General features: G+C 36.7%; 1 protein-coding gene across 6 annotated transcripts in view; it reads left to right on the top strand.

Annotated features, from left to right (window-relative positions):
- Positions 1-27,500, top strand: part of LOC118765930 — an 84,184-nt gene that overhangs the window by 47,147 nt on the left and 9,537 nt on the right. For 5 of the 6 annotated variants that reach the window (XM_036508782.1, XM_036508786.1, XM_036508785.1 and 2 more), the window contains 3 exons: positions 6,862-7,005; positions 9,052-10,224; positions 20,929-20,979. In XM_036508782.1, coding sequence (XP_036364675.1) covers positions 6,862-7,005; positions 9,052-10,224; positions 20,929-20,979 — 1,368 coding nt within the window. Of the gene's footprint in view, positions 1-6,861; positions 7,006-9,051; positions 10,225-19,599; positions 19,847-20,928; positions 20,980-27,500 lie in introns of all 6 variants that reach the window. The other variant, XR_005001842.1, reaches the window with a different exon arrangement.

Raw genomic sequence — 27,500 nt, forward strand, 5'->3', positions numbered from 1 at the left:
AAGCCGCAGCTTTAGCACGGGTTTTCATGCGCTTAGCTTTTTCTGTGCTTGTTTCTTGTACGTCTATCTCTAATTCCGAAATTTGTTGTATTCGGAATTCACTAAGATATTCCTTTGCCTGTTTTGTTACTGAGTATGATGCTTTCTTGTTTTCATGTTTTGAGACAAGTTTTAACATCCAGTCCTCAGAGTTTTTCAGGTAGGTGTCTAGGCCAATTGTAGCAATCTTCATTGTTATTGCCAGTTGCAAAAGACCACGGCCTCCCTCTTTTCTTGGCAGATAAAGTCGTTCTGTATCTGCCTTAGGGTGGTGCATTCTATGCATTGTCAACAGTTTTCGTATTTTTCTGTCAAGATTACATATTTCAGCAATCGACCAGTTAACGATATTCAGACTGTAAGTCACGACTGGTATGGCTAATACATTATTATATTATTATTATTATTATTATTATTATTATTATTATTATTATTATTATTATTATTATTATTATTATTATTATTATATTATTATTATTATTATTTTTTATTTTTTTATTCAGTAGTTTTATTTTTATAGCGTGCTTTCACTTCACTACCGTGCGCAGCTCTGTGTGCTTAGGTATGTGCTGTGATTTGTTGTGATGCTCTGATGGTTATTGTATTGAAAGTGTTCTGCGTAGGATGTGTGCAGTGCCTAGTAGTGCAATTTTCTGTATATTATATGTGTTTGTAAGTCCTGGTGTTTTTGTTATGTATTTGTCTGAATATTTTTTTATCATGCCTAATGCACCTACTATGATAGGAATTGTTTCTGTTTTTAGATTCCACATTCTGGTTACCTCTATTTCCAGGTCTTTGTATTTTGAAAGTTTCTCCATTTCTTTCAGAGACACGTTGTCATCTGCCGGTATTGATACATCAATTAGAAAGCATTTTTTTCTTCATGATCTCTGACAACTATATCAGGCCTGTTGGCCTTAATTTCTCTATCTGTGTGTATTGGCATATCCCAGAGTATGGTTGCTTTCTCGTTTTCTGTGACCTTTTCTGGTGTGTGCTTATACCATCTTTTTTCTGTTGTTATTCCATAATGTTGGCATAGCTTCCAGTGTATGTAGGTTCCAACTCTGTCATGTCTGTGAATATATTCCTTCTTAGCCAAGACTGGGCAGCCAGAGATAATATGATTTATTGTTTCTTGTCCATCTCCACATATTCAGCAGTTACTTGTTATATTTCTTTTCATTACATGTTTTTGGTAATTTCTGGTGGGGAGGCTTTGGTCTTGTGCTGCAATTAAAAATCCCTCTGTCTCTGCTTTGAGTCCTGAGCTTCTCAACCATTGCTGGGATTTTTCTTTGTCTATTTCTTTTGCGTTTAGTTTAGTCCTGTATTTACCATGAAGGGGCTTTTCTTGCCATCGTTTTATCATGGTTCGTTGTTGTTCTAGTTTTAGTTTGGATTTCATTTGTTTTATAGCTTTTGTTGTTCTTTTCTTCTTCTTCTTCTTCTTCTCTTCTTCTTCTTCGTCTTCTTCTTCTTCTTCTTCTTCTTTCTTCTTCTTCTTCTTCTTCTTCTTCTTCTTCTTCTTCATATCTATTAGGTGGTATGATTTCTTGTTTGTATTTGTCAGCTTCCTTAAATACTGAGAACATTTTTTTGTTTTGCTCGTGTTTTGCCGCTGTTTGTATCAGTTTTCCTTCCTTCTGAAGTAGGTATTTTTGCAATCCTATGGTGGTTATTTTATAGTAGTTTTCCAGCTGTATAAGGCCTCTACCACCTTCTATACGTTGTATATGTAGTCTTTCTATGTCAGATTTTGGGTGATGCATCCTAGATCCTGTCATTATTTTTCTTGTTTTCCTATCTATTTTGGTCAGTTCATTTAGTGTCCAGTTAAGGATATTGTAGCTGTAACTTATAACTGGGACAGCTAAAGTGTTAATACCTATTATCTTGTTTTTAGCATTGAGCTCTGTTTTTAGTATTGATCTAACTCGTCTATAATATTCTTTTTTTATTTTCTCTTTCATTTGTGTGTGTTGTGTCTTATCTAGTTCATGGATTCCTAAATATTTGTAAGTTTGGCTTTGGTCTAGTTCTTTTATTTCATTGGTTTTATCTAGTGTGATGTTGCTACTCTTAACTAGTTTTCCTCTTTCCAGGGTTACTTTGGCGCATTTTTCTAATCCAAATTTCATATCTATTTCTTTGGTAAATCCATGAACTGTCTTTAATAGTGTTTCCAGCTGTTTGTCATTTGCAGCGTATAGTTTTAGGTCATCCATATATAAAAGGTGGCTGATCGTTTTGCCGTAACATTTATATCCGCATCCAGTTCTATTTAGCAGGTGACAGTGCCAAGCAGAAAAGGAGTGGAGAGAGCGTGTCTCCATGGAATATTCCTCTTCTAATGGGGATGGCTTTGGTTTTCATGAGTCCCTCTTTTGTTTGGAGCTGTAGCACTGTTTGCCATTTATTCATAGAGTGCTCTATGAATTTTATAATTGTTGGTGCTACTTTGTTAATGGCTAGTGTTTCGAGGATCCATGTGTGGGGAATGCTATCAAACGCCTTTTTGTAGTCGATCCAGGCCATACTGAGGCCTTTCTTTTGTCTGTGGCTGTCTTCAGTTATGGCTTTATTAATCATTAGTTGATCTTTACAGTCATATGAGCCTTTGCGGCATCCTTTCTGCTCTTCTGGAAACAGGTTGTTTTCGTCCAGGTGCTTGTTCAACCTTTGCGATATCACTGCAGTAAATGCCTTGTACATTGTAGGGAGACAGGTTATTGGTCTGTAGTTTTCTGGTTTTGCTGTCTCATTTGATTTGGGAATTAAGATGGTTTTCCCCTTCGTGAGCCATTCAGGCATTGTCTCTGGCTCTGCTAGTATGTTGTTAAAGTTTTCAGCCAGCTTTTTGTGCATTCCTGTTAGATATTTCAACCAGAAGTTGGGGATCTTGTCATGCCCAGGTGCCTTCCAGTTGCTTAGTCTTTGCAGTGCCTGGGTGACCTCTTCAGTTGTTATGGGGGTCCAAAGTTGCTCAGATGCTGAGTTTGTTGTTTTAATACTCCTTTTTTTGGGGTTGTTTGTTCGCCGACCATATTTCTCTCCAGAATTCTTCCACTTCTGCCGTTCGTGCTGCAGTGATTTCTATTTTATTTTTGCCAAGTTCTTGGTAGAACTTTTTGGGGTTGGAGTTGAACTTTTTGTTTTGTTCAAAGAAGCGCTGGCGTTTCTCGTACCGGCGGATCCTTTGTGCTTTGGCAAGGATATCTTGTTCAGCTTTTCTTTTATCTCAGGTAAATCTTTTTCTGTGATGTTATATTTGCGGAGTATTTTTGTTTTCTTTTTGTTTCTCAGTAGCGTTGATTGTCTACTGATTTCATTAAGAATCGACAGATCTTTTCTCAGTTTTTGTATTTTGTTTTGGATGTTATTTATCCACAGGGTTTGTTTGGGTGGTGGTACTCCTGTTTGGATGGGTTTGAGTGAGTATCCAGCTTCTTTTGTGGCTGCAGTGGCTGCTGCGTATACTAAGTCATTTAGCTCAGTGATATCGCTTTTTGTTTCGGTGGCTATTAGTTCCGTGGCGGCTAGGTTTATGCTGTTTATAATTGGTGTTGTTGTTTCGTCTATTTTGATTTTTGGAAGGTATGGTCGGTGGTCCATTTTGAGCTCTGCGGTTTTCAGTTCTTTGATTATTTTACTTTTTATATTATAATCATTAGGCTCCCCTTCGTTGTTTCCAGGTTTTAGATTTGTATCGCTTTCTTTCTTATTTATGTTTGTTTGCCGTGTTTTGGCTTGCTGTTTGTCGTGTATTATTATGCATCCTTACGGTCTGGGTTTGTTGTTTTTTGTTTACATCGTGTTTGTTGGGAATGTTACGTTTGTCTTCGTGTTTTACTGTTTCAGTGTTTATATTATTGGGCATTGTTGTGTGGCTTCTATCTACATTTTCCTGGTGTATTTTTTCTTATTTCTGATAATTTTTTTGCGTTGAAAATGTATCTTCGTACGTTAGCTAGTTTATTAGGGTTCATTGCTGTATCTAAGTCTATATTTATGTTATTTTCCTTCCATATTTTATATGTATGTGTTGTTGTGTTTTCATTTTTTGGGTAGAGCACTGCTGTGAAGTATGCGTGTAGGATAGAAATGTATTCCTCACGTGTCCATTTATGTCTTTTGGGTTTTATTTGCGGGACATGAGGAACAACGTCCGGCCCATTATTTTGACGGTCGTCATTTTCGTAGGTTACCGGTCCGTTCATTTCTGTTGTCACATTGTTTTGCACGTGTAGTTTTTCGTACATTTTGTGTTGTAAGTTCCCGATTGTTATTTCTTGGGTTGAATAATATCGGTGGTATTTAATTTCTTCGTAGTTTTTTTGTACATGGTGTTTGGGGTCGGGATGATTTAGTGTTGATGGATCGTAATGTTCCACGCATGTTTGCATGTGTTGTGTTAGAGGTGAGATGATATCGAGTTAAAATACATCATTTCGTTTCGAAAATAGTAATAAATTTCAATGAGTATTACTTACTCGGATATAGTCCAATCCTTTGTTAGTAAATTTTTGGCACCATACGATGTCTTTGTTTTCGATGTTTATGGATAGATTTCGGAGCTCTGTTTTATCGTTCTTACATCTTAAACGTCCCCCGGTGTTTTTCTTTCCCCCGCTGTTTTTCTTTTATTATTATTATTATTATTATTATTATTATTATTATTATTATTATTATTATTATTATTATTGTTATTATTATTATTATTATTGTTATTATTATTATTATTATTATTATTATTATTATTATTATTATTATTATTATTACTACATCGACTAATCCCTCCCCCGAAATTGCTGGCGTTGTGCCAAAATTTGAAATTGAAGGTTGTGAGCTGGCAGAATCGTTAACACGCCGGAGAAAATGCTTAGCAGCATTTCGTCTGTCTTTATGTTGTCAGTTCAAATTCCGTCGAGGTCGACTTTCATCCTTTCGTGGTCGATAAATTAAATTCTAGTGAAACCCTGGAGTCCATAAAATCGACTATCCCCCACCCCTAAATTTCAGGCCTTGTGCCTATAGTAGAAAGGATCATTATTATTATTATTATTATTATTATTATTATTATTATTATTATTATTATTATTGAGTGAGAGAGCAGTGCATGCCATCAAAGTGACACTGGGGTAAAATATACAAAACCCAGTATACCCATCATGACTACCCGTCTGATAAGGGTGCACTAGGCACATGCATCACAACCATATGTGCGCAACATGATGATTTCATATCAAGATAAACAGCACATGACCTTGCAGGTGGGGCCCAGTTAGAATTTTCTTCAGGTCGAGTAGCCGATCCTGCTCCAAAGGTCCCTGAATAAGGGTTGTTTAAGGATGTTAAACGAAACACCTATGTTTCCAAAGGTGAATTATCCAAACCCCAAAGAATCCCTCTCAACACATGGCTATGATGCTCTCCCACTACTTCTGCTCGTGATCAGAGATGCACATAACATCAGCCACTAAGGGACATGCTCAACTGGTTAAGGTCAACAACTGACAAGCAAATCTGTGGTATGAGCAGAATATTTGCTGTAGCCCATCTTTTATACAAGACAAAACAATGTACATGATAACACTTCCAATCAGTTAAGATCAGAAGCATGAGAGCCACTGCCTGGTACTGCATCAGGGCATTTATTATTATTATTATATTATTATTATTATTATTATTATTATTATTATTATTATTATTAAGGCGGCGAGCTCGCAAAATTGTTACCGTGCGGGAAAAAACGTTTAGCGGTATTTCGTCTATTGCTATGTTTTGAGTTGAAATTCCGCCGAGGTCGACTTTGCCTTTCATCCTTTCGAGATGATAAATTAAGTACCAGTGAAACACTGGGATTGATGTAATCGACTACCCCCCGCCCATACATCCAAATTTTAGGTCTTGTGCCTTTAGTAGAAAGAATTATTATTATTATTATTATTATTGAGTGAGAGAGCAGTTCATGCCATCAAAGTGACACTGGGGTGAAATATACGAAGCCCAATATACCCATCATGACTACCCGTCTGATAAGGGTACACCAGGCACATGCATCACAACCATATGTGCGCGACATGGTGATCTCATACCAAGATAAACAGCACATGACCTTGCAGGTGGGACCCAGTTAGAATTTTCTTCAGGTTGAGTAGCCCATCCCGCTCAAAAGGTCCCTGAATAAGGGTTGTTTAAGGATGTTGAAAGAACCACCCATGTTTCCAGAGGTGAATTATTCAAACCCCAAAGAGTCCCTCTCAACACATGGCTATGATGCTCCCCCCACTACTTCTGCTCGTGATCAGAGATGCACATATCGTCAGCCACTAAGGGACATGCTCAACTGGTTAAGGTCAAACAACTGACAAGCAAATCTGTGGTATTGAGCAGAATATTTTCTGTAGCCCATCTTTAATACCAAGACAAAACAATGTACATGATAACACTTCCAATCAGTTAAGATCAGAAGCCATGAGAGCCACTGCCTGGTACTGCATCAGGGCATTTATTATTATTATTATTATTATTATTATTATTATTATTATTATTATTATTATATTATTATTATTATCAAGGCAGCGATCTGGCAGAATCGTTAGCGCGCTGGACGAAATGCTTAGCGGTATTTCGTCCGTCGCTACGTTCTGAGTTCAAATTTCGCCCATGTCAACTTTGCATTTCATTCTTTCGAGATCGATAAAAAATGTACCAGTTGAGTACTAGAGTCAATGAACTCGACTTACCCCCTCCCCAAAAGTGCTAGCCTTGTGGCAAGGTTTGAAATCATTATTATTATTATTATTATATTTTCAGGCGTACTTTCAAGTCTACTGATCGGTAAATTCGGATGCCGGAAAACTTTGTTCGTCGGTGCCAGTCTACAAGCGCTCGGTTTCATTGGGTCATATATTATAACCGACAACAAGCTATTACTATTAACTCTCAGTCTTATTACAGGTAAACTATACTTTATTTCTTTGTTAGAGTTCGTTTTCTGTTTCTTAGTCTTTTCGGCAGTTCACCTGTTTGTTTTGTCAACAATCTGAAATGAAGTAAAACCTATATTTTGTTTGACTTATTAGGTTGACGTAGTTATTGCTTCTTGTTGCTCAGTTCCAGCCCAGCCCAGCCCCAATAAAGCCGGCTTATGATCAAGGGCGATCCAGCCGTGACATATCCCATCTTTATATATATCTTCGTCTGATGTGAGTTGAATATTTTTAAGACAATAGAGTTGAAGTCAGAGATTTGGTTGTTATTTTTAGAAGGTCGAATGATTGCATTATCTAGTGCTGTCATCAAAATTTTCCTTTTATTGAAGCAGTTCAGAAAAAAATTTCGAATCACCTATCCTAATGCTTTGTGCCATGGGGTTCCGATTTTTATTGCTACTACAATCTTCCAATCAGCACTTACTTTTCTTATTTCAAAGATTCTGTTCCAAAAATTAGCTTCCAAAACATTTTAACATTTCCTACATTTACTCTTGTCTGCAGAATTTTATTGGTTTATTTGCAAGAGCACATTTTAGAAGGAAATCTTTTCTATATCACCAGACATTTTAAATCAATAATTTAGGCGCAGGAGTGGCTGTGTGGTAAGTAGCATGCTTACCAACCACATGGTTCCGGGTTCAGTCCCACTGCGTGGCACCATGGGCAAGTGTCTTCTACTTTAGCCTCGGGCCGACCAAAGCCTTGTGAGTGGATTTGGTAGGCGGAAACTGAAAGAAGCCCGTCGTATATATGTATATATATATATATATTATATATATATATATATACATATTAGTGTGTGTGTGTGGTGTGTGTGTGTGTGTCTATGTTTGTCCCCCCACCACATCGCTTGACAACCGATGCTGGGTGTTTTACGTCCCAATAACTTAGCGGTTCGGTAAAAGATACCGATAGAATAAGTACTAGGCTTACAAAGAATAAGTCCTGGGGTCGATTTGCTCGACTAAAAGCGGTGCTCCAGCATGGCTGCTGTCAAATGACTGAAACAAGTAAAAGAGTAAAAAGAGCTTCAAATCGCCCACCTTTTATTTACTTATCATCATACAGAACCTATTCTTCATATTTTTTGTTATAAAAGAAGTCTAGTAAACAGCATTTGATTTTTTTTTTGTTACGTTATGTATGGTGTCTAATCTTTATTCCATTATGGGTTTCTACCACTATACCTGAAAAGTGACATGGATTATGTGTAAATATCTGCAAGAATTTATTTTTACCAATTACGTTTAAACATCGACTTTAAACCCTCTGAAATATTCCTTTCTGAAAAAAAAAATCCTTCTTTATTTTATTCAAACTCTGTTATATCTAAGTATTGAGTGATTGTTTTATGTAACCAGGTATTCTTTGAATTTTCAAAGTAAATCTCAGGAATTTACTGTTCCCATCACTCTCTCTCTCTCTCTCTCTCTCTCTCTCTCTCCCTCTCTCTCTATATATCTATCTATCTATCTATCTATCTATCTATCTATCTATCTATCTATCTATTATGATTGATTCTAGTTTCAGCTCATGAGCTGTGGCCATGCTGGGGCACCGCCATTTAATATATTGCGCCCATCTATCTATCTATCTATCTATCTATCTATCTATCTATCTATCTATCTATCTATCTATCTATCTATCTATCTATCTATCTATCTATCTATCTATCTATCTATCAATACGAGTGAGTGAATAAACGAACGATAAACGCTTCAGAGGTCAGTTTTGCTTTTCATCCTCCCTAGTCGATGAATTAAAGTATCTGTCGGGTACTGATGTCGGTTTAATATCTCGACGAAACATCTTATATATGAATGTAATTATCATAGAAAAATTCCGTTTTAATGCAGTAACCACTTCATGCAAGGTATTTAAACTAGCCTTCTTAGGTTTCTGCTATCCACTGCCCTGCAGTTTTTAAATATCTAATTTAAGCAACGTTACAATAACGTTACAGGTTTCCAAGTTTCTCCTTATGATGATTATTTTCTTCTTGTTTTAGGTACTGGATGCGGTGTCTGTTATACAGCTGCCATGGTTGTTATTAGTTACCATTTTGATCGCTATTTAGGACTAGCATCTGGGATTGCTATCAGCGCACAAGGATTTGGGACAGTGATGATAAACATTATTGAAACTACTGTGAATTTCTACGGGTTGCGTAACTTTTACTTATTACTAGCTGGGTATGTCCTTCAAAATTTTGTTTTTGGGGCTCTTTTACGGACGTCTGTGCACGAACAAAACCAGAGTAAAAAAGTTAAAAATGTCTCAATACTGACTGGCAAAAACAACATTGTTTACAAATCGGATGAATCTGTCAACGAAAGTAAATCAAAATCTGAGAATTTAACCATCCCCTCCAGTGAATCCCCACATAATCCAAACGGACAGTATCGTCATGAGATCCAATATAACTGCGAAGAAATCAACACTAGAACTAAAGATTTTGACCAAGAAAGCTTGGATAAAAACAGCACTGATAAAACTAATGGTAAATTAGACCAACCCTCAGAATATCCAAACAAAGAAAAATCTACTGATGAAATTGAAATGAAAGACAATTTCGACTCGCAGCACTTGCAATCTTTAGAAGCCCTAGACATAGATGTAAATGGGCAACCAAGCAACACATTCACTAAAAAAAATCATTTACAGAAATCAAGTATAGTTAGCGACTGCAACGAAAAAGAAACCTGTTTCGGAAAATATGTGGCAGTTCTGAAGAATTACAGGTTTATCATATTAGCTCTATTCGTCTTTCTTTTTTCATGCGCCGAAAGTACCTTTCATATTATGCTTCCATCTTACTTCATGGAAAACGGATCGACAAAAGCACAAGTCGCGCAAGTATTCTCTTTCGTTGGAATCGTTTCTGCATTCAGCCGGTTTCTAACCGGATTAATTCTGAACAAAAACATTTTATCACTCACTATTCTATTCTCGGTGCCATCATTTCTGCTTGCAATCTGTAGTTTCTTCGTGCCTTATTTCATCCAGATATATTGGGGCCAGCTTATATACTGTCTTTTGTTTGCTACGTTCAATTTCACTGTTTATGCACTTGTTAATAGAATATGTATCGTGATTGTCGGTGTAAAAGGAACTGCTGAAGCTATTGGCATGCTCATGTTAGCATGGGGTTTGGGTTCCTTAACTGGATCACCTGTCACAGGTAAATATTTAATTGTACATATTTTTGTTTTGAATTGGTTTGTTGTTATTTTTATGTTTCAACCAAAGGAGGAACGGTAGCACATATAACCGTTTCAGAAACCTCGAAACTGGTGGAAGAAAGAGTGTAAGTTATCTTTAAACAGGAAACCCAGACTAAATTCTAGCAACAAAGTGTTCTTTGTTAAGTGAAACGGTGACTACGACGAACTTCCACACAAGTTTTAGCTGTTGTTGTTGTAGATATTACTGCGGTCATCAGTATTGTTGTATTGTTATAACCGTTGTCTTTGTTGATATTTTCGTTGTGATAGTTGCTATTACTACATACGTAAAAGAACAGGTACTGTTAAAGAAATAAGCTGAAATGGTACTTAATAAAAGTATAGATATATCTTACATTTCATAAATTTTATAGACTTGTTAAATAAAACATATCATATATTACCAGGTTAGATTCTGATCAAACTTCATTTACCAAAAGTAGTGTATTTTGTAAATAATGGAATGCGTGTAATAGTGATTATAATCAATATAATATGAATTCCATAAGTATATTATATAAATATCATTAAGACATGTCCTATATATAAAGAAGTTACGGTGAAGCATATATGCATTATAATATACAAATTTAATTGAATGTTGGTTCAGTGCATATACTTCCAACGGATAATATGAGCTTTCGTATAAAATATATTACAATATACATATGTATGCATGTTGTTTGATGATCTGATGAGCGTACTTTCTTTATTTGCTTTGATTTGTGAATATACAATTGTGTAATGCCGAGCATGCATATTAATGCAAACAAGTAAGTATAATTTCTTCCATACTGAAATTAATACAACACGAAAAAGATTGCGAAACGGCCGTAACCCTTAGAATGTCACGTAGTTAAATAAATATATACTCACCTCTCATACTTCCTCACTTTTATGGTTTATGCAACTGACAGAGAAGCGTGGAGGGATACGATATGGGGCAGTGTTAAAGATTTTTAGCTTCGCAAAGTTAAGCACTCAGAAATGAAAAGAAAATTTCGTGAAAATGAGATTAATATCATTGGCGTGGCGAGTGTTTCTCATGCCTTCTTTAAATGTTCTTATCTCACGCGTATCTCATGCTAGTATGAAATCACACCAGCTCCCCCATGCGGATAAGGCAAACATGAACTATTGGAATTTCATTCTGGATGACTAGCTTCAATGAAAAGTCTGTCGTCGAAAAACCTGCAAGTCATGTGGACGATTGAAGCAGCACTTAAACATTCATAATAAGCACGTGTAAAATGGAACCAGAGCTGGAATGAGATGCTGCTACTTGGAAGTTTTTACTAATATATAATTATATATATAATTTTATATATATAATTTTATTATATATATAATTATATATATAATTTTACTAATATATAATTATAATCAAGGATAATTAAGGATAAGATCTGTATAGGATTCTATCAAGTAGCTAGCATGTAAAACCAATTAAGGCCCAAAATCAATATAGTTAATAATTATAAAATTATAATAAGGGCAACTATCAAGTAATGCCACGTTAGAAGACGCCAAATGACTCTAAAACAACTTTATTTATCATATAGACACGGCTGAAAGCGAGGGTATAAAGAAAAAAATATTTTGAAAAAGTTTAGCCATAGAGTGGCCATTTTGAATCCAGCTGCTCTTTTTTTGCTCTCATTGTTTGATAAAGCGCACTCTCTGAAATGCCGCCACAAGTGAGATCATTTTTATGCAAGACTCAATGACTGCAGCAGGAGTTTCCCATTAACTTAAAGTGAAAACAATAGCGTTTGAAAAATGAAAGTGAAAACAATAGAGAGTGAGAGGGATATAAAGAGGGGGGGGAGAGAAAGTTAGCTAGCTAGATAAACAATATAGATATAGGTAGATAGATAAGATATAGACAGATAGATAAGGAGAGATAGACAGATATAGAGACAGAGATTGATAGAGAGATAGAGAGAGATGGATAGAGTGATATAGACAGAGAGATATAGACGTCACTGACGCTAGAAAATCGGAAGTAAATATTTTCAAAAACTTTTAAAGACGAGAATCTAATATAAAGAGCAATATTTTTTATGACCAATGAAAGGAAGACAATCAGTTTCTGAAAGTTACTTCACAAAGAGTTACCTCCATTCTCCACGTGACCCAGGAACAGATATTCTCTGTCCCCATTATATGAAAAATTTTAAGAGTCTAAAAGCATCCCTGGAGCATAAATAATTTATATTCCCAATTTGGAGAAAGTCAGTTGAAAAATATGGCTGTTATAATCACACACACGCACGCACGCACACACACACACACACACACACACACACACACACACACACAGAACGGGATTTCTTTTATATATATTAACTCCACCTTAGCGACGGAGGTTGTATTTGTTTGCTTGGTTGTTTGTTTATCCGTGGACAAGATATCTCAAGAACCGTTGGATGGATTCGGATGAAACTTTCAGGGATCTTTGGCCTCGTGACTGGCACGAACTTCTTAGATTTTAGGATCGATTCGCTACAGGACAACGATTCTGGATTATTTTCCCGGAAATTTTTACTTAATTTTTGAGCGCGATCGGGTTGATTTTTAGTATTCTCATTTATGGGAGCAGTCAACTTTATTTCACATATTTCATTTTAAAAACCATCTCCGGCACGTTGGTGTTGCTTTGGTGGAGGTTTGCACTCCTTGAGTACTCTTGTGTGTATATATATATATATATATATATATATATATATATATATATATATATATATCTATATATATATATGTATATATAAATGTATGTGTATTTTTTCAATATGTACAAATAACGGAAAAAAATAAATAGTTACCAGGGTAGCAAAAAATTCACATAAGTACCAAGGATGTTACAGCCAACTTATAAAGATAGAAATTCCAGGGTTTAGTGAAATGTTTTTGTATAACAGATAAATAAAGAAGTGGGGTTTAATGCAGGTGTTCTTCAAATTTTTATACTTCCGACATATGTTTCGAAGAAAACATTGCTATTATTCCAGAGGAAATAAAATTATGTAAAACTATACGATCTTCTCATCAGGGTTAAAAAGGGAAACAAAAGACATCAATAAGCCATTTTAATCGAATGTGATGACTGCAGCCATTACATTCGGTTAAAATGGTTTATTGATGTTTTATATTCAGTTTTGGATGCTGGTAGCGCAGGGCTTGGAATGTTTCAACATTAAACTTCATATTATTATTCCCAGACCATCTGTAAATTGAGTCCAACTCCTGCTGCAGGTGGGCAACATCGCTGGGGTTCTGTATTTTCTGCAAGACTTTCGTATCGTCTGCGTAGCTAGCAAGGGTGGCTATCCGGGCAGTTGAGGACATATCTGAGAGGGCCACTATGAAAAGCAGTGGTCCCAAGACAGCACCCTGTTGAACACCGCTCACTATTTCTGTGTTCATCGAGGTGGCTCCATTGGCCACTGCTGCCTAACGTCTATCGTACAGAAAGTCATGTAATCACTCTCCAAGTTTTCCAGCTATGCTGAGATCACGCACTTTGTGGCAAATCATACCATGCTCAACTTTATCCAACCCCTTTGCAAAATCAAGGTATATTGCGTCCACATTTGAGTTGTTGAGCAACTGCCTCAACACCCAGTCATAGTGCTGTAAGAGCTAGGTCAGGCAGCTCCTACATGGTCGAAAGCCATGCTGGGTATCACTCAGCAAGTCATTTTGTTCAACGAATGCGATTAGTTTCCCTCTGACTATCCGTTCCATGACTTTGTTGATGTGTGAAGTCAGAGAGATAGGCATCTGCTCTGCCTTCCCCTTTATGGATTGGGCATATTATTTTCTCCTTCAGCTTGCTTGGCAGCCTGCCATTTGCAAGAAGGCTTTGGAAGAGAATCTGTAGTGGTTTCGCAAGGGCATGCTTACGCGATTTGAGGAGGATTGCTGGGAAACCATCAGGACCAGCAGTTGAGACGGCTTTTGGTTTTGACTTAATCTTTTTATAACCCATGTTTCTCTGTCTGTTCTCTCCCTTACATAGGATTGTTGCAGGGTTTTTTTCCATCTCCATCAGTGTTCTTTTTTAGGCGGGACCTTTCACTACTTTGGGAGTGTTGTTTGAAGCAATTTGCAACCTTCGTGCTTTGTCTTATGAGGATCTTCCTCTCTTTGGAATCTTGTTCCTTTTTGTGTTGGTCTTGTGCTCTATGACATATTTTTGGCATATGTTTTGCATAACAGATATGAAATATTCTAGTTTCATGCCAATGTCTGGTGTTGAGAGACATTTCTGTCTTTGCTCTCCTCGTCCAGTTCTTTGCTCTCCTACTTTGGAGCCATTTTCGTTTTCTAAGCCCAGAGGGTAGGAAAGGGTAGAGAGGAAGTGAGAGAGACAGAGGGGGTAGAGAGGAATAAAGACAGAGGGAGGGAGAGGGCAATAGAGAGAATGATATGAAGGAAAGAGAGTTGGTGATATGAAGAAAAAAAAAGAGGGTATGGAGCGATAGCGAGACAGAGGGAGGGAGGAGGGAAGGGAACGAGAGACAGAGTGTAGGAGAGAGAGGTGAGAATAAAGGATGTGAGGGAAAGGGAGAGAAGAAAAGGGAAAGTGAGAAGTATATGACGGGGAGGGTGAGATGAGAGGGGAAGAGGTAGATGTAGAGAGAGACAAAGGAACGGAGAGAAAAGTGAGAAAATGTGGAAGATATGAAAGAGAGGGAGACAGAGTGAGGGGAAAGGGATGAGAAAAAGAGGAAAATATGGACGAGAGCGGGAGAGAGGTAGGTGTAAAGAGAGACAAAGGGAGGAAGAGAGAAGCGGGAAAAGGAGGAAGATATAAAAGGGAAAGAGAGAGGAAGAGGAAGGTATGAAAGAGAGAGTGGGGAGGAGCAGGTAACGAATATATGAAGGAAAGTGAAAAACAAACGGTATAGATCGAGAGGGCGCCTGTAAAAGTGAAAAACGATAGTGAAAAGAAAGGTTTCATATCGAATTCGCTACCGTAAACGTTTCAAATAGAACGTAAACGAAGAGGTCGCTGTAAGAAAAAGTTAAATGAAAAACGATAGAGATAAAAGGAAAAGGTTTCCTAACGAATTCGCTACCATAAATTTTCAAATAGACTCTAGAGAAACAATACGTCTTAGCTCAAATGTTCATCCGGTATTACCAAAGATAAACCAAAATAAGCAAGATGGGTAGGATACTAATTCCCAAGAGGTAAAATTCCAATCCTTGTTCTTGTACGAAGTTTTGTTTCAAAGAAGAATCGTGTTACACGCGGCCGCAAATAAAAGTACGATTTATCACCACGTGCTTTCTTTGAGGATAACTCTGGCTTGCGTCACTGACTTTAATGTAATATATTAATTATTTTAACATTATATTATAGTAGACCGTTATGAAATAACAAGTACTGCGTTTTTTGTCAGTTTTAGCAGATTTTTCATCGATTTAGGCAACCCTTTTAGGTTGTTTCAAGAGCACGAAATCACGTCTTTCCACTACGAAACCGGAAGTATCATATTCATATTCATATATATATATATATATTTATATATATATAATGTTGTATTTGGGAATGGTCGTGTTGCCAGTTTAGCTAATAAAAACACACGCACTATATATTAGGCGTTCACTTGCTTCAGCTTTATTTAATATTAATCGTATTTCGGCCAGAGTTCTTTCGTTATACTTCTGTGACCTCATGAGTGGTCCTTATCTTATTTGTTCATTAATATTCGAAACCTAGGTACAAGTGGTAACTGTTGAAAATGTTTTTATTTTATGACCATCATGGTGGGAAAAGAAATCTGTAGTTATGGATGATCATAACTTTCAGAAAAATGGATATTTTTTAATAAAATTTTCTACGAATATGTGTTATATCATGTAGGGGGGTAAGTGTTTTAGGAGGGAGCGGGGAAATTTTGAAAATTCACCTGAGTCCACTTCAATTCGTCTTAACGCTCAAGAAAATGGATATTTTTTAATGAAATTCTCTACAAATATACCTCGGAATATTATAAGATTAGATTCACTTCTTTAAAAAGGTTTCACACTGTCAACGTCCGGTATTCACATAAAAACTGCGAAGTCTGTCCTTGTCTACTTTTAATGTTTTCATTTCAAATTTTAATTCGCTCTTTGTAAACAGCTTCGATAAATTACAGAAAGAAATATTTACAAAGTTAACAAATTTAAATATTTTAACGTGCTTTTATTTATACGATTTTTTCATTCCATGTCTATCTCATTCATTATTTGCAATGTTCTGTCTCTCTCTCTCTCTCTCAGTTTCACACACACACACACACACAAACACACATGCTCCAGGTTTGATTTCTTTATTACACAAATATCACACTAAAATTTTGCAATTCAACATGGGGCGTCCAAAAAATATGGGCATTATTTTGCTGGAACTTGCACACTTCGTTAATTTACGTAAACTTTTTTTACCTATTTTTTTTTCACGCCGTGTTCAGCTCTATGTATTTGTAGTTAGTCACATACGCACACATGTTTTTGTATGTACGTTTGTATACATTCATATATGTGTGTGTGTGTTTGTGTGTGAGTGAGTGAAGGTGTGTGTTGTCATGTATACGTACATATATAAATGCATATGCATACACCTTTTTTGCATACATGTATGTGAGAGACAGTGATATCTAAGTGGCACACTCTCTCTCACACGCGCACACATACATACAAGAAAGATGTGTGCACGTATATATGACAACACACCCCTTCACTCTCTCTCTCTCTCTCACACTCACACACACATACACACATGCCCATTTCATCAGATGTTTGATATTGTATGTATATGTATCTGTGTGTGAATGTGTGTGTGTGTGTGTGTGTGTGTGTGTGTGTGTGTGTGTGTGTGTGTGTGTGTGTGTGTGTGCGCGCGGCGTTAGACAATCGCCATAAAAAGCAGAGGAATTTTCTTTCTTAATGCTCCTGGTGACACAGGTAAAACATTTGTAACATTGCTTCTCTCCAAAGTAAGGCAATAAAAAAAATTGCAGTTGCTGTACCATTGTCTGGCTTTGCTGCCACCAGCCCAGAAAGACGAACAGCTCATTCTGCTTTCAAATTACCACTAAACCTGGTCACCAGTGACAGTCTAATTTGTAACATAAGCAAAGATTCAGGTTCAGCAGAAGTTTTGTGCCACTGCCACCTTATCATTTGGGATGAATGCACCATGTCACGTAGAGGTGCAATGGAAGCTCTTCTTAAGACCTTACAGGACATCAGAGACAACAATAAATTTATGGGAGGAGTTACATTAGTTTTATCAGGAGACTTCTGATAGACATTACCAGTCGTTCTGAGACGAAAAAGATCTGATGAAATAAAAGTATGCATTAAGTCTTCACACCTATGGCATAAAGTACTGAAATTCTCCTTCAATACTAACGTGCGAGCTTCGTTACATGGGGACTAAGGCGCAAAACATTTTTCAACCTGGCTCCTCCAATTAGGAAATGGGTAAGTACCATTTGATGGGAATGGTGATAGCAGTTTGGCTCATATTGCTATCATAGTGAATTCCCCAGCTGAATTGAAGAACAGGGTATTGCCAGACTTAACTAATAATTATAAATCACACAAATGGTTGAGTGAAAGGGCAATTCTTACTCCAAAAAATGAGACAGTTGCAAGAATTAACCATGAATTAATGAATAAGATTCCAAAAGTCATTAAGGAGTACAAATCAGTTGATTCAGTCCGTGATGAAAATCAATCTGTTCGTTACCCAACAGAGTTCCTTAATTCTCTTGAGCCACCTGGAATTCCTCCACAAACTTTTTCTGAAGGTAGGAGTCCCAATAATGCCTCTAAGAAATTTAGATCCTCCTAAATTATGCAAAGGGACAGGGTTAATTGTAAATACATTATCACCTAATGTAACAGAAGCTACCATCCAAATGGGATCGTCTGAATCTACATCCTATCTCAGATACAGCTACGTATTCCAGGAATTAATGGAGGTCTATATAGGGACGACACGTTATTCTTCATACATAGATGTAGTAAAGTACAGCGACAAAAATAAAAGGGATCCTTATTATATATGCATATATAATCCAAGAAAATGTGTAGTAAATAAACATATGAATATATATTAAATACACAGACGAACAGAAAACACAGAAGGTCACCAACTACTCTTCAGTTATTGGCCAGAAGATCAAAGCGCAATTTCGGCCACTGTCGATAATATTGCTTCCACTCTGGAGGCACCGGAAAGAAACTTGCCGGGAATGGGACCAAACATAACAAGACAAGACGGGCTCGAGACGAGACGGTTAGGACAAAACGAGAAGGACAAAACAATAAACAGAATAAAGGCTTAGGGCTACACGAAGACAACAATTAAAATGAAAATAATACATATACAACAAAAAAAGCCTTAGGGCTGCAAGACAAAACAAAAATGGGTCTGTGTATTTAGTATATATTCGTATGTTTATTTACTACCCGTTCCTTTTGAATTATATATATATATATATTAAGATTTGAGTAGTTGAATGAATTATCTTATTAAGGATAATTCGAAAGATAACCGATACCTGGGTAGCAAATTCACATCAGAAAGAACACGGTTGAAACTACGTCCCTAGGGCATAGACTACGTGTCTTCGTGCGGAAATTTGTATGTTTATTTTAAATTTATAAGTATATGAAAGAATGGAGTTGAACGACTAGTTAACAAATATCCTTTATTCTCGACATATGTTTCGAAGGCTGCATATTCCTAATTCCGAAGGAATAAGGAGTGCATTATGCAGATTTCTCATCAGTAAAATCAAGGAACTTATGTCGACATCAAAATGCACAAAAAACTTTTAGCTGACCGCTCTCAAGGAGCCCATGGCGATAATGAGTGTCTCTTTATAAGAAGTGACGTCAGAGTGGCTGAATGTAGAAGAATCCTGATGAGAAATCTGCATAATGTACTCCTTATTCCTTCGGAATTAGGAGTATGCAGCCTTCGAAACATATGTCGAGAATAAAGGATATTTGTTAACTAGCCGTTCAACTCCATTCTTTCATATACTTATAAATTAATATATATATATATATATATATATATAGATATATATATATATATATATATATATATATATATATATATATATATATATATATATATATATATATATATATATGTATGTATGTATGTATGTATGTATGTATGTATGTACACACAGGTAGATTCGTGCCATGATTAATAGTTTTGTATATATTACTAGTAGATTCCTTATCTGGAGGAGTAACCAATTCTTTTACATCGACACCCTTTTTATCTAACTTAAGCTTCCTACTCGTTTTAGTATCCTGTCTCCTATCAAAGCATACTCAATAAATAATACACATTATCAGAACATACAATATTGTTACGGACCACCTGCCGTCGCCCGGTCGAACGGGAAAGTTCGCCACGGAACTCAGAGAGGAGAGAGATAACGACAACAACAACAGCAGGAAGAGACACAGAGATACAGCGGAAGGCAATTGGCTACGTTTAACAACTAGTTTATATGACTATTACAACATCAAATACATTTAAAGATACATCAGGTAAATACAAGCAACAGAATCAACACATCAAAGCATTTAAGCAGTCCGGAGACAACAGTTCTGTTTCAAATCACATTAAAGGCATATACAATGTTCATAGACAAATAAGTTCAGATCAAATAATGTTCAAATCAGATCAATTCAAAACACGATACAGTTCAGAGTTCTTTTCAGTCTTTAAAGACTGTATCAGAGTCTTTCTTTTTCTCTCTCTTTCTTCTTTCTCTTTTTTTCGTAACACGTATCAATACAATTCTTTTTACATAAATACCACAACTCTTTCCTTCTTTTTCTTCACATATCAAAACATAATTAAACACAAACAAAACTTTACCCGACGTTCCTTTTCCGTCTGCAACAATTTCAGAAAATTACTACTGTAATTGCCAAGCCCTCTCGCTGCAGTCTCTTAGTTCCTTAATCCTCCCTGTCTTTCATCTGTCACAGCAGAAAACAACCTGTTACTTGCTCTGTCCTCGACTGACTCGTCTCTAGCAGAGTTTCCGGCTAACTGTGTTTACAGCTCAAGGTTCTTCCTTTTTAAGGGGTGTTTAGAACGAACTTTAGTTCACCTGAAAGGGGTCGCAGGTCTACCCAGAGCTAATTAATCAACCCGCATCTGGCAGAACAATGGATTCATTGTCAAATGTAGGTCGCCGTCAACTGTCCTCAAATTGAACCACAACAATATTATGCACATTGACGGTACTTTAGCTCTGTCAGAGCTTGTATATTCTGTAAACAGCGATAAGCAAACAATCACTCTAGGGACAGGAGACAGGTATTCTTTTTCTAATGTAGGTCAACAACATAGATAGCCATGGAGAAATAAAAACCTATGAAAAGAAGTTGAAATTGCTACATTACTTTCTCTGTTTTTTTTTACAGAGGGATGAATTTATATGTTTATTATACACACAGTCTCACACACACACACACACACACACACACACACGTACGCGCGCGCACACACACACACACACACACACACACACACACATTCATGTTTATTTGAAAGGTCGATATTACATTTCAAATATAAATTTTCATTATCTTCATAAAAAATTATTTATTTTCTTTAGAAAGAATAATCTTATCGACTGGGTCCAGTGATACCATTACTACAATTATAGGTAAGTCAATTTATTACTGCAATTTTTGTCTGTCTTGTTTCATTGTTGTTTTTCTGTTCATTATTCCAGCATTGACTTTTTCGTTTGTATGTCTTTTGGTATTATAACAGAATTAGTAAGGTTTCATTATCGCTCAATGAATTCGTCATTGAAATATCATACCATAAATTAAGGACAAACCAAATTATATACATGCGGTAAGCTACGGGGGACACCAACATCGGTTGTCAAACGATGGTAGGTGTCAAACACAGACACAAAAACATACATACATACATACATACATACATACATATATATATATATATATTACTCTTTACTCTTTTACTTGTTTCAGTCATTTGAGTGCGGCCATGCTGGAGCACCGCCTTTAATCGAGCAACTCGACCCCGGGACTTATTCTTTTGTAAGCCCAGTACTTATTCTATCGGTCTCTTTTGCCGAACGGCTAAGTAACGGGGACATAAACACACCAGCATCGGTTGTCAAGCAATGCTAGGGGGACAAACACACACACGCATATATATATATATACATATATACGACGGGCTTCTTTCAGTTTCCGTCTACCAAATCCACTCACAAGGCTTTGGTCGGCCCGAGGCTATAGTAGAAGACACTTGCCCAAGGTGCCACGCAGTGGGACTGAACCCGGAACCATGTGGTTGGTAGACAAGCTACTTACCACACAGCCACTCCTGCGACTATATATATATATATTACGGAGATGTACTCGCATAGCAAGTGATTTGATCTGAGATCGTGTGCTGGAACGAAAACAATTGCAGTGTTTGTAAGTCATTTAAGAAACACACAAAAGCCGTTCTATTCACTTCAACATTTAAGTTTAATTTGTCAAAATATTTTCGTCGCTTTGAGACCGCGACCTGTTCACTGACAAAAATCCGTGCTGCATATATATATATACGACGGGATTTTTTCAGTTTCCGTCTATCAAATCAACTCACAAGGCCTTGGTCTACCAGAGGCTATAACAGAATACACTTTTCCAAAGTGTCATGCAGTAAGACTGAACCTGGAACTATGTGGTTGGAAAGCAAGCTTCTTACCACACATCCACTCCTGTAAATATATATATATATTTATATATATATATATTATATATATATATATAGCAGAACAGTCCACAACTCTTCTACTTTACAGTAGGTATGTAGATGACATTAATATCATAGTTTAGACTAACTCTAGTGACAGTAGTGCAGAAACTGAGAGGAACGTAATGGAAAGCATCCAGCAAGTAGCTAACTCCATCCACCAAAGTATCAAGGTAACTTAGACTCCCCGTCCTTGATACTGAACTTTGGTTAGAGATTGTGAACAATAGAGTGCAGCTCCTCCACTCCTATTACATGCAACCCATAGCTTCAAAATATGTTGTTCACAAGAACTCAACTGTGTCACACAACATAGAAATTAACATACTGACTTAAATAATGAACAATGTGTCCCAATTATGCGAACCCTATGAAACGAAAAACATATACAGAACTTCATTCATCGCATTCAATTCTCTGGATATGATCAGAAAGATAGGGTTCGAGTATACAGGGTGCTAGAAAGAAATTAGATAACATTATATAAAATGATGCTAGTGGTACCTATCGTAGATATAGAAACAAAGACTGGAATAGGGTACAAAGAACTTGTGACAAAGCAAACAGGGCGAGCACGTGGTATAAAACCAACAAATATCAAGGAGTGATATTTGTAGAGGCCACAACCCATGGAGAACTAGCCCATAGATTTAGAAAAGCTCTGGAGAGCAAACTCAACATTAGGATTGTTGAAAAGCCACAACTATGTAGGACGTACCCCTTTAAGAATACCAAATGCACCAATGATAACTGCAAGGCACGTAGGATTAGTCCTGGCATTAACTGTAGAGCTAGAGATGTAGTTTATAGCATATGATGCATAGAAGGTGCTTGTGAAGACATGAATATGACATACATAGGGGAGACATTTAGAAGCATTGCAGAATTACTAAATGAACATTTGGGACAATATGACGACAAAAAACAGTCCTCCATACTCTACCAACATGCCAAGGACAAACATGGAGACAACCTGGGTCAACTTGACATCCGCATCTTAACCAAGCACCCAAAGGACCCAAAACTCAGACAGGAGTACGTCCTCATATATATATATACATAGTAGATATCATACCCCCATACCCACAGTTTACACAGAGTAGAATAATTAGTGGGCTGTTATATGTAGATAGATGTGTGTGGGGGGGGGGTATGTATATATATGTATATGCACATGTAAGTAAGCATATAGATATGAAAGTAAACAGATTAACATACAGACGGATGGGTACATAGGTTATATGAACAGACATGCACACATACACAAAGGAAGACTGAGACACATGACCATATATACACACACTTTACTTCACACAGGGACACATATGGAGACACACGTCTACACATATGGAGATCTAATCGATTATTAATCAGGTTGCCTTTATCTTTATGCTTAAAAATTTCATATGTTTCCATAGAGCACAATTCACACCCATATCTGCTATTTCTATAAGGCTGTGCTTTTCTTATTATTTCCCATTTGAGGCTAAACCCAATTCCACTTTCCTTCAATTCCCAAATCTTACTGGATAATGACGTACAATTCACCTTATGTTTAAGTTTAAAGGACGACACGTGGTTGTATAGATGCTGTTTCAAATTGATCGAACAACTATTGTATATATAATTATTAGTTGTAGTTATTATTGTACATTTATATATATCGTTCAGGGTAAGACATTGGCCTAATAACGGACAGCGGGATTTAACTATAGAATTGCAACTAGGAGAATTATTATTATTAAAATTAGTATTATTGAAATTATTGAGGTTTCGCCTGTGATTGAAAAAGGTTTTATAAAAGGAAAAAGGGGCTCCCCTTTTTGACCAGGCTCCCGTTGGCTTTTATGGGTTTTTTCCACCAGGAACCTTTCGAAGCGCCTCCCCCTATTGGGAGTTTTTCATTGTTAAATATTTTCGTTGTTACACTGTTTTTTACACGGATTTTTACAAACGGACAAAACCCTTTGTAACCTTTCGTCCTGTTTTGTCCCTTTATGTTTTCTAATCATGTGTGTCAGCCCTTGTGGCCAATAAAAAGAATTAATTATTTATTATTATTATTATTATTATTATTATTATTATTATTATTATTATTATTATTATTATTATTATTATTATTATTATTATTTTCGCTATTAATATTTCTATCATCATGTATGTTATGTTCACATCTGTTATTTTCTGACTTCAATCGTAGTATCATTTAAAACCGCCTCTGCATCAGCAGGCATACTAATAGTTTCCATGCCCGTATATGCACCGGAACTACAATTCATAATGTTAATATTAGAAGTGCTACCACTATCACTTGTATCCACCACATCATCATCAATAATACTATTCTCAGTTTCGGGGTTTACGTTATAGTTGACAGTACTATTATTATTATTAATATTATTATTGTTGTTTTATTGCTATTGTTATTATTGTTGTTATTGTTACTATTATTATTATTATTATCATCATTATCATTCTTCTTCTTCTTCTTATCATTATTATTTTATTATTATTATTATTATTATTATTATTATTATTATTATTATTATTATTATTATTATTATTATTATTATCATCATTAACAATTCTGGATAATTTTATATCATTCTTATTTAATCTAGCTATGGTAGTGCCCATATTGGGAAGAGCAGAGTATGAGATTCTAACTGTCTGACGTGAAAAGATTCTATTATATCTATAGGAAGTAGGGAAGTTTTATTTCTAAAATAGCCTTAAAGTTTCTATATATATTTGTGGATAATGCCTAGTTGTATGGGATATTGAACCAGACGAAATTCTTACCTTTAAATTTATGGTGTAAGTAAGTGCGGGATACATTTGTATTAACCCTGCTCCCTAGAATCGTACCATGATTAATAGTTTTGTATATATTTCTAGTAGATTCCTTATCTGGGGGAGTAACCATTTCTTTTACATCGTCACCCTTTTTATCTAACCTAAGCTTCCTACTCGTTTTAGTATCCTGTCTCCTATCGAAGCATACTCTATTATTATTTAAAATGTTAGGTTTGTAGGATGCTTTATCATTTGGTATTTTTTCACAAATAAGTAAGTTAGTAGACTTTCTATTAGTCAAACTGTCATTATTATCTCAATTATAAGGTGCAAAACTTACGGGACTAAGAAAAGTAATTTCCTGATCATATATCACCTTAGACAAAACAACATTGTAGTGGTATGAATGGAAATTAAAAATATCAATGTTTGAGGGTAATTTAGTAATTCTCCTAGAAATACGCTTAACTACCGATTTCAATACAATAGTGGGGTGATTTGATAATTTGTTCACATATATTGTAACCTCACCTTCTTTCCTATAGGGGTAGTATAACTTAATGTTTAAAGTAGTATCCAAAAATTTACTACTTTTGTTCCATGTTCATATGTAATACTTAAGTTAATTTTTCTAATTCTTTTTTGAAAAATTTTCTAATTCCTTTTCTCATTCTTTCTATGATTGATTTATTGTTGGTATGGTGATGAACAGAGCATCCTCCCTATATAAACCTCCCTGTAATATAGGGATTTCCTATTTAGGCACCTTAAAAGGTACGCACCTACGAGATTTGTAATTTCGGCCGAATCACTCGAGCCCATCGCTATATCAGTATCTCAGTACTCTTATATATATATAGTATTGATTAATAGTATGTGATGGATTTCATATAAGACTTTTATTAAGTACTACATATGTTTCGATACATCAGTCAAGGTCTCTCCAGGTACATTAATGAAGATGTCTCACCAAAGATTTTTAGTGTCGGCAGGTTTGTTGTTATCGCCTTGATCACCTTGACCGACCAGTCCGTCAGGCGTCCATTTGACACCGCTGGTCACAGCACGCTGTCCACTCCTCTCTGGATCGCGCCTTTCTCATCCACGTGATCCCAATCATCCTACTGAAATCGTAACTCCACCGTCGTGGAGGTCTTCCGGGTGGTCTTTTCCGTTCACGCGGGTACCAATCGACAACTGCGTGCGTCCACCGATTATCGGTGAGCCGGATGACATGTCCAGCCCATCTATACTTGCTGCGTGTATACTCTGCGATGACATCTCTCACGCCGGACTTCTTTCTGATGATCTTGCTACTTATGTGCTCTCTCAACGAGATACCAAGCATTGACCTTTCCATGGCTCTTTGAGCCGTTACCAGTCTTTGCTCTTCTCTCTTTGTGGTAGCCCATGTTTCACTACCATATAACATTGCAGGCAGAACTGCACTGTTAATGAGGTTGGCGCGGGTGGTCCTGTCCAACCTTCCCTTGAGCACATCCCTTATGCCATTGAACGCCTTCCATCCAGCCCTTACTCTCCGTGAGATCTCCTTTTTGATATCCCGGCACATATTTACTTCCTGTTCCAGGTAGACATATTCCTCACCTCTCTTTCATCACTGCCGATCACCATTCGACCTGTTGGTACATTGTCTGACCGCATGAACTTTGTTTTCATGCGGTTCATCTTGAGACCTACTGCAGAACTTTTTATGTCGAGCTCCGTCAGCATGGTCTGAAGCTGATCCATGTTTTCAGCGATGAGTACGATGTCGTCAGCGAAACGGAGGTGAGTGAGGAGCTCGCCATTGATGTTGACACCACATTGCCAGTCGATGCCTCTGATGATCTGTTCGAGACATGCAGTGAAAAGTTTTGGGTAGATTGTATCTCCTTGCTTCACTCCCTTCTCGGCCGGCACTCGTATGGGCGATGACAGTAGAGCTATGTCGGTGGTGCATCTGGAATTTGCCTCTCTGAGCAGCTGCACATATTGCGCTTCGATTCCTTGCCTCTGCAGCGAGTTCAGCACTGCGTTGGTTTCGACGCTATCGAAGGCCTTCTCATAATCTATAAACGCAACGCAAAGAGGCAGCTTGTACTCATTTGCTCGCTCAAGCAGTTGCGTTAGAGTAAATATATGGTCCATTGTGCTGTAGTTCTTCCGGAAGCCTGCTTGTTCCCTCGGTTGTTGTTCGTTGAGACGACGTGACAACCTGTTCAGAATTATCTTCGTGAACAGCTTGTACACGTGAGACAGCAGGCATATGGGTCGGTAGTTCTTTAGATCTTCTCTGTCGCCCTTCTTATACAGCAGGATGGTATTTGACTCTTTCCACTGCGAGGGAATTCTTCTCTCGTCTAGGTTTGTTGTTATATGCACATCAAATTAGGGACTGAAGAAAAGTAAATAATATTATAGAAACGCAAAAAAATTCAAATGTGACCTGGAAATATTGCGATCCAGTTTAGATAAAATGACCTAATCCACTTTCGCTGTCATATCTACTTAGAGAAAAAAGAAAGTGGAAGGAGAAAGGAAGATTACTACTTAGATTAGTAGTTTTATGTTCGCGCATATACATACAGACGGTCAAACAGAGAG

Source organism: Octopus sinensis, linkage group LG14, assembly GCF_006345805.1.
Source record: "Octopus sinensis linkage group LG14, ASM634580v1, whole genome shotgun sequence".
Classification (NCBI taxonomy): domain Eukaryota; kingdom Metazoa; phylum Mollusca; class Cephalopoda; order Octopoda; family Octopodidae; genus Octopus; species Octopus sinensis.